Source organism: Caloenas nicobarica, chromosome 25 (genome assembly GCF_036013445.1).
Source record: "Caloenas nicobarica isolate bCalNic1 chromosome 25, bCalNic1.hap1, whole genome shotgun sequence".
Taxonomy (NCBI): Eukaryota; Metazoa; Chordata; class Aves; order Columbiformes; family Columbidae; genus Caloenas; species Caloenas nicobarica.
Window position 1 is genome coordinate 4,818,100 of NC_088269.1, and position 11,366 is coordinate 4,829,465.

The 11,366-nt window shown below is 51.1% G+C and overlaps 1 protein-coding gene across 5 annotated transcripts in view; it reads right to left on the bottom strand.

The window, feature by feature from the left end:
* PPP3CC (protein phosphatase 3 catalytic subunit gamma) overlaps nt 1-10,735 on the bottom strand; it is a 31,965-nt gene extending 21,230 nt beyond the window's left edge. For 3 of the 5 annotated variants that reach the window (XM_065651537.1, XM_065651535.1, XM_065651536.1), the window contains exon 1: nt 10,520-10,656. In XM_065651537.1, coding sequence (XP_065507609.1) covers nt 10,520-10,571 — 52 coding nt within the window. In that variant the 5' untranslated portion in view covers nt 10,572-10,656. Of the gene's footprint in view, nt 1-8,873; nt 8,948-10,519 lie in introns of those variants that run through there. The other 2 variants (XM_065651538.1, XM_065651539.1) reach the window with 2 other exon arrangements.
* Between the last annotated feature and the right edge of the window lie 631 nt (nt 10,736-11,366).

Here is an 11,366-nt window from a genome sequence, read left to right on the forward strand (position 1 = left end):
GCAAGAAAATAAAATAAAATCGTTCCACGCACCAGAGAGTCACGAGAATCCTGCACAAAACCCAAACCCGGCGATGCCCATTTCCCCACGCAGCAGGGGATGAGGACGAGTACTTAAGTAATTAGTGTTGTCAAAGCAAGTAATCTCGTTAGCCGGCATAACTTGTGTAAGGGCTTTAGTCAACTCGGTGCAAGTGGTTACCTGATGCACAAATATCCACTTTTTTTTTTTTTTTAAAGAACTGAATTTTATCCTTATTAACGCTCAATTCTGTTGGACTCGTGCTCACAGATGGTGGGAGCAGCGCTGGCTCGGCTGTCAGAGCAAAAACTGACCTGAAATCTTGCACTGAGAAAGGTGGAAGAGTCTTGCCTGCTTCCTGATCCTACCTGCAAAATGGGGAAATAACTCCTTATCTCACCAAAAAACGCCGTGGCTTGTCATGGAGAACCCAAGTGCGTTAAACCCACCCCCAGAGCCAGCAGACGGTCATTAAAAACAGATAAAACGTGCACAAAATTGCGAGCAGCACGTGCTGCCATCTTTGTGTCATCTTCCCTTTCCGCGTGTTGCACCCAGTCTAGTTTAAATAGAGAAATAAATAAATAGATAAATAAATCCTGAAGGTCTGGAACTTACAATTTTGCCAGGGCATCAAGACACACTCTGTAGGTTGCTCCTGAGACTACAATTCCCCCACTCACTGCACGCCAAACCACAACGAAAGGACACAAATGCAAGTGCGATTTTGAGGCATAAAACGGATTAAAAGGTCAGCTGTGCTCGAGAGACTTCAGTAAAAGCAAGAGGACCACGGTGTCTTCGCGAGGCTCCATTTGCTGCAGAATTAACACAGATTTTATTTGCCAGTCCGGGATCAAGCGGGTATTTGCAGCCCCCCAGGTGGATATGGATAGGTAAGGATGGGAAATTTCGATAAAAAGCTGCTTCTCTACCATCAACTCTACAAAACCAGAGCACTCACAGCCCAGAAACAGCCACCACCATGGAAGAGAACACAGTAATCCCCAAATTATTTTGCATACATTTGAGCGTCCCTCAGATGACTGTACAGAGCAAAGCCAGATTCATCACTGAAAAAGGACCAAGTGCAATTTTGCCTAAAGTGGCAGCTCCAACCAACACTCGGTTTGTTCCCCGAGTTGGGTTTCTAATAAAAAGCTGGTATCGTCTCAGCCTGGGGCTTCGAGGCCAAAAAATCATCCAGGATTAACCGTGTTTGGTGATAAACTGGAGATTTCACTGCAACTCCTGGCACCCACCTGGGAGCAAATCTGAAGGGCACTGCATGCAAGAGCCCCTTCCCTGCTTGCTCCTCATCAAATGAATGATGGTACAGATCGAGAGTTGAACAGATGGTTACAGATGCACTTTGGGGAGGAAAAAAGTACATTTTGAGCACTCTGCAGCAGCTCAGACAAAACGAAGCACAAGTAAAAGCTCTTTTTTTATGCTCAGACACAACGGAAGGTACCGACAGCTTCCAATTCCTGCACCCTCTCCACCTGTGCTGGCACATCTGAAATATTTGAGGGTTTGACGGCTGGGAATGGCAGATGTCGGTCTGCCACAGCAAAGATCTGGCCACCAGGGACACCAGACCTGGTTGTCAAAGGCAAAAGAAACGTTCACGGGGAAAAATCTACATGGGAACCGTTTGTACCCCCTTTGAAAAGCAGAGAAAAAGCTGCATAGCATGAGCAGCAGGTCAAGTTTTGTGTGCTTTTTTCTTTCTTTTTTTTTTTTTCCCAACTTCCAAATAGCCCAACGTTATTTTTACCAGACATTTCTATTCCCATTTGCGCCTAACCTACATTCACCTGATGTTACCTACAACATTCAACCTGCTGCAGCGCTTTGCTCTTAGGGCTCTGGATCAAAAGCGACGATGGGCTGAACATCAGCAGCTCAAGTCAAATTCAAACCTGCTCCTTGTCCTGGTATTTTACTCATTTTTCCAGGGAATAATCTTTATTTCCTTGAAATTATAAACCACACAAATTTCTGGTCGTACAATGCCGAGACGTCTTTGCTTTGAGAATCCCTGCGTGAAATTTTGTGTTCCTTGCGGGTGTTTTAGGGCAAGTTTACGTGGAAGTCTGCAAAAAAGCCCAGATATATGCGGGATACCAATTTTTCAAAGCCTGGCCCAAGCCCTGCCAAATAACCTGTATTGTTTTTGAGCAGGGCTGGCACAGACACCCCGACCCTGCTGTGTCTGAGAACTGCTCTCTCCAGCTACAGAAGTTCTGTGGAAAGAAAACCATCACAAAGTGGAGCAGATATATTGCTCCTCCAGCCTCCTGAGAAAATAAGTAATTTCTGCCCTTGCCACTGGGCTGTGCAAACATAAATAACCTTAATATCTCAGGAGAGTCGCCAAATAAAGCAAACACCTTCCCTGCATAAATGCAAGAGCCAGAAACAATGACTATCACCAGTTCCACCTGCCCTCCCGCAAACTTTGCATGTTCTTTCTGCTCTTCTGAGGGCAGCAATTTCCCTTTTTCATTATGAATAAGAGACCTCGGGCTTCAGAGGCTCCAAGCACTTGTAAAACGGAGCAAAACGGGTTTTGTTTTTCATCCCTGGAAGAGCTGCAGGAGAACCCAGAACCAAAACCATCAGGTGCCCCGTCCCCATTAACGGAGTATCTGGCACACCAGGCTTTGCGGATCTTTCTCATCCATTTTTCCAAGTGTAAATTCCCACTGAGCAGCAGCTCCTTCCAATAGAGAGAAGCACTAAACGCCATTAATAACGGCCCAGTTTTATCCGAAGGCGGTCAGAGCGGTACCAACGCCACCCTCCCAGTGTGTAACCGGTTCAGAGCGCTCGCTCTGCTCCTCACCTTTGTGTAGCACAACCAGAATACCTCCTCACAATAACCCTAAAAATAGCTGTACTGTGCGTCGAATTCTACCAAACTGAGTGATTTCTTCGAAGGGGGAGAGACACAGTCATCACGATACCAGAGCGGAGCGAAACTGAGACAGACTCATCAACCAGACCCTTCCCATCAGCAAATTGTCTTTACCTTATCAACTACCTTGCGGTTATTCAAGGAGCAGCACCCAAATTTTGAGGCCACGTTGACTGTCGGTTACTAGAACCTGGCACACACAGTCTGTGCAGGAGCCAGGTGTATTTAATTCCAAAACCAAAAAAGCAAGTGACAGCTCTGTGCACTAAAATACAAACATAGCGTGTGCCAGACCAGTGTAACCCAGACCACGCTTAAAATACTAAATGCAATGCCAAGAGGCTAGAAAACCATAAAAGCGACCTAAAAATCAAAGCCCATCTCTGCATTTTAGAAGTCACACAGTCTCTTATAGCTGCCTGAACTGTGCTCATGCACTCCTAAAAACTTTAAGCGGGATAGAAGGTAATTATCCTTAAACTGTTCTTCTGCTGGCATAACACCTAGCACGGACAGCAAATAGTGTTATCAGATGAGGAAAATAAAATAGAGGTGCCTTTGGCAAAGTAAAGCACGGCTGCTCAAGGAGGGATCGGTGCTAGAGCTGTGTGCCAAGGGCGGTGCAGTGGGCAAGCCCAGAGGCGGCCGCGGTGGCCCCCGGGCTGGAGCTGGCACCCTGCTCGTGATCCTCCAGGAGAGATTAAAATCGGGAGTATTTAATTAGAACAGAGGCGACTTAAGACTCTCGGCTGGGAAAGCCGTCTGCAAAGCTTTCCCCGGCATCAGTCGGCTTTTTGCACCGGGGTTCCTGCCCCGGCACCAAAAACGAAGCTGAACCGGATCCGTGCTGCGGCGTTCGTCTTGCTCGTGCCAAAGACCATCTCAAAACTGCACTCGTCGGGTGCTGGATTTCCTTGGGAGCAACGCGGACGTTAAAACTGTACTCGCCTGAAAGGTCCGTCGAGTTTCCAGCACCTCTTAATGACCGGCACTGATGCGGATTTGCCTGGATTGTCATTGAGACAATCTGTCCGAAGCCAAGTCCTCTGCCAGGGACACAGGCTCCTCGTATCCCCGAGCGCCAACTCACCAGCTAATATCAAGGAGAGCACATAAGCCCTCAATGCCAACCTGGAAAAAAAGTCTCTTTTGAGATCCTAAAGCTTTATAAACTTCCCAGCGGTTAAAAATATAAATATTCCTACAAAAGGGTAACTTGACAGCACACTGACCCACAGCAAACCTGGCGTCTTCCTCCCATCCATGGGACGGTCTCTCAGCCGACTCGAGGGGGTCACCGCTAAGTTTGAGCAAAAAAAAAAAAGAGAAAAAGAAGGAAAAGAAAAAGGTCGAGGTCTACAGCAAACAGCTGCGGATACTCAAAAAAAAAAAAACCTGAGCTCGCCAAAGGAGCCAGGAGGGGATTCCGAGATGTCAGCAGGCAGGGAAATTCGGCACCTGTTTCCCAAGGTCCGCGAGCTGCCAGTGCGGCCACTAATAGATCATTAATACAAGAACAGCGGGGTCTTTGTGTCAAAGGCAAATCCCCCACCTGCTGATGAGCGTAAATCTGACCCCACCGCCAGCAGCGAAGGGGGTGCTGGCTCCAAGATTTAAAGCTACTTGAAGCAGATATGATTCTGCATGTTGCGTACTACCGAGATCTTGCTCAGGACGGCGTTGCGGCCATGAAACTGCTGCTCTGCGTGGAAAATCTAGATAAAACAAGACCCAGAAAGAGTCACGCTGGAGGCCAAGCACTGTGGTGGAAGCTCAGCCGGTAGGCCCTTGGAGAAGTGGCTGTTCCACTGCATCACATCGTTAATAAACGAGGATTTGAGCTCTTGCAGTCAGCACTGTGGCAAAAAAAGACCAATTCACACATAATAAGGGTCTCGGTTTCTCTTCCCATCTCATGCCTTAATGCTTCAACGCCAGCTATATTCTCACAGGATCAAAACAGTCCCACTTAAAGCATTTCTTGCAATGCGCTTACTCCAATGTTTGACATTTATACCCACGTGTCACCTTATAACCACACAGAGGTGCAGACGGGCTGAAGGGAGCTGCAAACTAATTAAAATCTTTCCAGCAGCCACGCTGGAGATCAGCCAGAGTGGGTTTCTCGCAAACCGAAGAGTAAGGAGCCCCAAAAAATGGGCTGAATAAGTTCTAGCGGTGCTTTTGGAGCGGCTTCACGTGCCAGGGATGGAGCTCGAGGACAGGAAACCCCGGTTATTGCTAAACCACTCCTTCTTCAGGCTGTTCCTGCGGAAAACCTTTGCAATACACATCCGAGACATTACCTGTGGGATAATATTCTCGCTGCTGTTTGAGAAGCCATTTTACCATCTTCTCTACCCCTCAGCAACTGATAAAAAGGATTATTTTCTAGAGCAGGCTAGGGAAACAAAGACTCCTACTGGGATCTCTGCTGACACCACTTCTCCCCATTTTTTCTGCAATCCACCCCATCTTACACAAGGGAGATCCTTGCACTCTCTCACCAGATCCAGCTTGGAGCTGGGAGCTTTAAACTCACGTCTTACAGCCACCAGCATTGCAAAAGTATTTCCTGAAGGAGGGGAGGCACTCAGGAGACTGATGGAAACCCAGCAAGATCCTATTGAGGCTGGAGATGGCAGCGAGGTTTTCCTGGAGCTCTCAAGTCAGGATAGCGTGACACTCCTCCTCCCTGCCAACAAAAATCTTTAAAAGCCGCACTGAGATTTCCTTTTCCTATCGCTTTTGAGCGCCAGCCCTTCATCCTCCACCTCACCTGTGGTCCACGCCACCCACCAGCTGCTCCCCATCCCTCCCACTGCCCCTACACCAAGTTTCCTCCGTGTTTTCACGCTTGACCCAGCTCTCAAGTCTCTTTGGCACCGTGACCCTGGCAAACCGGCCTCCAAGAGCCATTTGGAACCGAGTCTCGCATTATAAGATAACGCTGATGCCTTCACGTAGCCCGTTTCCTCGCTCCCGCTGCTTAATGATGTCTAATTCCATTAACGTCCGAGACATTAACGTCTAGTAAACACGCCCGCCATCCCAACGCGATCTGCAGAGGGATCAAACAGGGAATACCTGGCGAAGCGGCCAAGGATCCTGGACAAATATAGGTCTGCGAGGAGTATCTTTAGATTAGCAGGCGGCTCTGCCCCCACCGAGACCCCAGGATTTACCTAAATAGCTCCTTCATCACAAGCAGCCCGGCGTTTATTGCTATTTTAAGGCAGCACCCTGCCCTACTTCCCAAGGAACAGCCTGGCCGCGCAACCAAAGAGCACCAAAAAACACATTACAGCTACAAGAGACGAATTCCTCTCAATTCTGCCGTCTTTTATTAAATGAAAAATACTATTTTGGCACACTACCTAGCTAATCGGGGCTCATTTGTTCTAATTGCTACGGAATTGGCCGTCCAAGCAGCCAGCACAGGCTTTGATGGGGGGAATGGGATTAACCTTTCACGGGCTGATATCCAGAGAGCAGGGAAACAGAAAAATCATGTTAAACACGGGGGGATCCACAGGGACATGACCTTCCCCTCTCTCCGTCCCACCTCCAGCGCCAATCTGAAGCATCTGCTGTTATTCTTGGAGGAAATAAAATGACAGCCCAATCTGCTTTCCATAATGCCTTATGGCAGTTTTCTAAATGGTTTTTGGTACCCGAGGCAAGTGCTGGGGTTTAGGTTTTGCCACCCCAAAACGTTTGCAGAAGTGATGCTCAGCACTGCCTTTGGCTTCTGATTCGGGTTTTTTTGGGTGCAGATGCCACACGATCTGGCAAAATCAGCACCGATTCTGCAACATCCAGGCTCAGTGCAGGCAGAAACCTGCTCCTTTTCCCAGCACGTACTGTTTACAAATAACAAAACACCTTTCCTGCAAGAAAAACTCCCAAAATACCAGTCTCCCAAGTAGTCTGGAGAGGTTCTACAGGGTTCCTGCTTTAAGGGCTATCTACACTCAGGACCTTCTTGAGCTCTGTCCAGACAAGTTGCTGCACGATGACACAAGTTGCTTTTTAGAGATCCTACTGCTGCATCTTGACTCAGACGGTATTTGCACTTCTCCTCCAGCCTGGAGCATGCACCTTGGCCTTTATCTCCATTTTTAGCCATTTTTGCAGCCTGTTATCCCCCGGCAAGTGTTCCTTATTAGCTACAAAATGACAACACTAAACAAAACAAACCAACTAAAGCTTTATAGAAGACAAAACACAAAATGAAGAGCAGTCACAGCGATGGGGCTACACATTTCTTCTTCTCAACCACCATAATTTCCCTTGTATCTAAGATCTGCATAAGCCTTCCTTTGCTTTGCATGCAATAACAAAGCCACTTCAACTTTCATATCAGCATTATCTGTTATAAAAACTCTGCACAGCCCCCAACCTACCGCAAATGGAGAAAGCCCAATGCTCAACCACCCGACTGCATTTCAGGAATAGCAGTTTATATTAAAAACCAGGTAGAAAGCTACAGATTTTTCATAAACTGAAAGCACCTTCAGCCAGCAAGATGAACTAGCAAACCCTATTCCCTTGGCAGCAGCGCGGGGGAAGCTCTCCAAACCCTCTGAAGACGGAATCTATTGATCTGACGCAGGTTTTTGGCTCCCCAGAGGCACGGCTTGTGTTGGAGGCACCGGGAGCTTCGCTGAACAAATCCCACGGGGTTTCTCTCCCTGCCTCTGGCAGCATCTCTGCCACACTACAAAGGCTGTATGGAGAGAAAGGGAAAAGCTCCTCGGGTGTTTTCTGCTCGAGGACGACTTCACCCGAGCTGAACGCGCACATGGTGGGAGATGCTGCATGCTCAGGTTTCCCCTAACGCTCCTTCACGCCCAGGAACCTCAGTTAGGTATGAAAAAGCTGATCTACATCATCTCTGCGAGGCTCATGTCACAAACCAGAGAGCTGATGTGTAACAGAGCATCACATCAGGGGTCCTACATCCCCCCCACACACACTTAAGGTGTCTTCCAGCCAGGGAAATACAAACTGGATACGCAGAAAGGCGCCTGAAAGAGCCAAAGCGCTTAGGAACGACAGCAAAGGGCAAACTGGATCCTACCCGCTCCTCCTTCACCAGCCTTGTGATGGTGCAACGCTTTACTAACGCGCCCATCTAGAGAAATCGCTCTGGATTATTCGCTCTGGCCCAGCCAGGTGTCTAAATACCAACACTGTGGGGTTTCAGGGCATCGCACCCACCTGCCTGCAAAACGTGTATTTCCCAGGTGGTGGTTCCACCGCTTAATTCAAGCCTATATATATATGTGTGTGTGTAATTCAAGCAGATAACCAGACCTAGTTAATCACACAGTTTTCCAGCTTAACCGCCCAAGTGCTCTCAGGAGAGCACCAAGTTGGGACGTTAACAACCTCGGTTAACATCAGCCATCGGTTCGATGCAAGAACTGGGCTAATAGAAGCAATTCCTGACATTCTCCAAAATTAGAGATTTTAATAATGAAAATGAAGCTACCCGAGTGCAAGTTTAAGTACAAAACTGAGGCAAATGGGAACACCGTATTTCTCCTGACTAAACATAATTACAGTTAACACTTCTGCAGGGCTCCAGAGATGTAAATATATAGGTTAAACATAGTTAAAATTCTGCACCCTACTTAACTGTAGGCATTTCCATTGAACAAAATCAGCTTTTATCTTCAGGTTTAAATTATTAATAACCATGAAGAACAATGTCACCACCTTCAAACAATAACCACAGCCACAGATGCAGCTATTCCTCCCCAGATTTCCTAGAGGCACCCAAATCAGGGTTCCAAGCATACCCCAGGGAAATCAAATGCTCTCCTTGGCGAATTCCTGCTGATCCCAGAGCATCAGTGCACGGAACGAGGAGGCTCCAGCCGATGGCACGAGCCTCTACCCTACCTGGTTATGGACTAATTACCAAAATTAGCAGCTGTCTGGACGCAGCAGGGTCGGTGGGATCGCCAAGAGGGTTTCCTGAGCAGCGGAGCCAGCGCGTGGGTACGGACGACTCAGCTGAATCATAATGGCTGCGTTGACATTACCTTCCCCGAACAAGGCCGACCTCAATGCAGGCAGCTGCCTGGGATTTAGCAGATTTATGGTTCACACCGGCTGCCTGCAGACCTACAAACCGTCCAGCTCCGGGGGAAACACCCCAAAAATCTAGGAGCCCTCCAGCCTTATTGCGAGCAGCACCCACAAAAACACCCGCGGGCAGCACAGAGCCCAAGGGGCCTCAAAGGCCAGGCTGCCACCTTAGTCCACTCTCATTTGAGGCCACGGTTATTAACATCTAAACATGTGATCGGCCACATGACAAGCTAAAAGAAAAATAAAAAAAAAAATAAACCACTTGGACCCATCCGGAGGAGAAGGTAGAGATGGCAGCATGCATCTCTCCGGTGGGCACAGCTCCATGGCCAAATATTATAACTATTCCTGGGAAACGGCTCCTTTTATCAGCCGGCTCGGGGCAGCCTGCAATGATTCGAGCCGCCCAGGCGAGGAGGTTTAATAACCGGGCGATTGTGTAACTTTGACAGCTGGGTGCCTCTCGGCCACGGCGGTGGGTGCCGAGCAAAAGTTGCAGCAAGCGAAGGCGTGCAGGGGATGTTCCCCGGTGCGTGGGGACGATAATGGCACTCGATCAATTAGGGCAGCAAAATGTGCATCACGCGAGCCTCCTCCTAATCCAGGGGTTTCTCGGCTAAATGTGTTTCTCTCCTCATTAACCGCTTCGGTGTCTCCTGCTCTTTCAAAAATAGGACCTGCTATAATGGGTCCTGGGGAGGGGGCCAGCTGGCACCCGCCTCGGGGCATCCAAAGAGCAGAGGGGTTTTTTTTGGGGGGGGAGGCAAGACAGGGGGATGCAGGTTGCTGGAATGAGGGCATGGGGGGCTCTCATCCCCCCCAAATCCTCAGGGGGGATGCAAAGCAGGGACAGGCCCCCCCACAACCCAAAGCAGGGTCTCAGCACCCCGGGGCTGGTGAGGGGTGTGAAGGCGCCTTGGCTGCACCCCCCCCGGGCTGGCACTGCTCCATCCTCAGGGCACTGGGGGATCCCCCCCAAGCAGAGCACAGATGTCACCCCCCCCGCCTTGCCAGGCAATAGCTGGACCTCTGTGCCCAGAGCCCCATGGGGGCCCCCCAACCCATCACCCCCCCACCCTGGCATTGCACCAGTGTGAGGACCAGCACCAGGATAGGGAGAAGGGGGGGCAGGATTGCTCATTCTCTTTAAACAGAGGAGCCCCACCAGGCCAAAAATACCCCCCCAGGCTCCCCTTAGAACAGAGATATCCCCCCCGACACCAAAGCTGCCCCCCCAGGCTCCTCCGCAGACGATTCTGCCAGACAAACGCCCCCCGCTCAGGGCTCTCCCTTAGGAGCAGAGCCCCGCAGAACAGCCCCCCCCGCCACTCCGGGGGTTCCCCCATCCTGGGGATACCCCCCAAAACCATCCTTCCCCCCCCCCTCACGTCCTTCCACCCCAGGGGTGCCCCCCCGCCTGTGCGCGCCCCCCACGCAGGCAGGGGGCGCCCTCTCCGCCCCCCGGCCCCTCACCCTTGACGATGCGCTCGGTGGTCGGCAGCTTGTTGTGGCCGCGCCCGGACATGGTGCTGGTTGCGCCGCCGGCCCCTCCCGGCCTCCAAAAGGAGGGGGGGTGCTCCCGGCGGGCTGAGCGGGCCCCGGCGGGCGGGCTGGGGATCCGCTGGGTGCCCCGGCGGCTCCGCTCCCCTGCGCTGCGATCCGCTCCGCTTCCCCCCCCCGCCGCCACACCGCCCTCCTCCCGCTCCCCGCTCCCCTGGCCGCACGGCCACTGCGCCTGCGCCAACCAGCGCCCGCCCCGCCTCGCCTGCGCCAATCAGCGCCCGCCCCGCCTCGCCTGCGCCAATCAGCGCCCGCCCCGTCTCGCCTGCGCCAATCAGCGCCCGCCCCGCCTCGCCTGCGCCGCAGCCCAATGGGCCAGGCGTCACGTGAGGGCTGTGCTTCCGCCCCTTCCTGCCGCCATCTTGGGGGTGTTGCTAGGCGACGGGGGGGGCAACATGGCGGGCGGCCTGTGGGGAGGAGGCGCGATGCCCATTCCCTCCATAAGCCCCAGGGGCACCTCACCTCACACCATCCCCCTGCCATGGCCTCCCTTCTGTCCCCCCGGCCTGCTTCAGGGCCAGCAGAGGAGGGGGGAAGCCATACCAGGTAAAAATAAACCACCATGGCCTGCTTCCAACAGCTTGTGGCACACGGGGAAGCACAGACAAGTGTTAACACTCCCACCGCAAACAGCAAAAAAGAGCTTGAGTTTGTCCAAGTCCAGCCAGCACGGTTTGCTGGGTTTAACCTCCCTGCTGAGGTGCATAACTGAGATTGCAGCTATTCACCAAAACATAAGGATTTTGCAGCAAAAACCAGC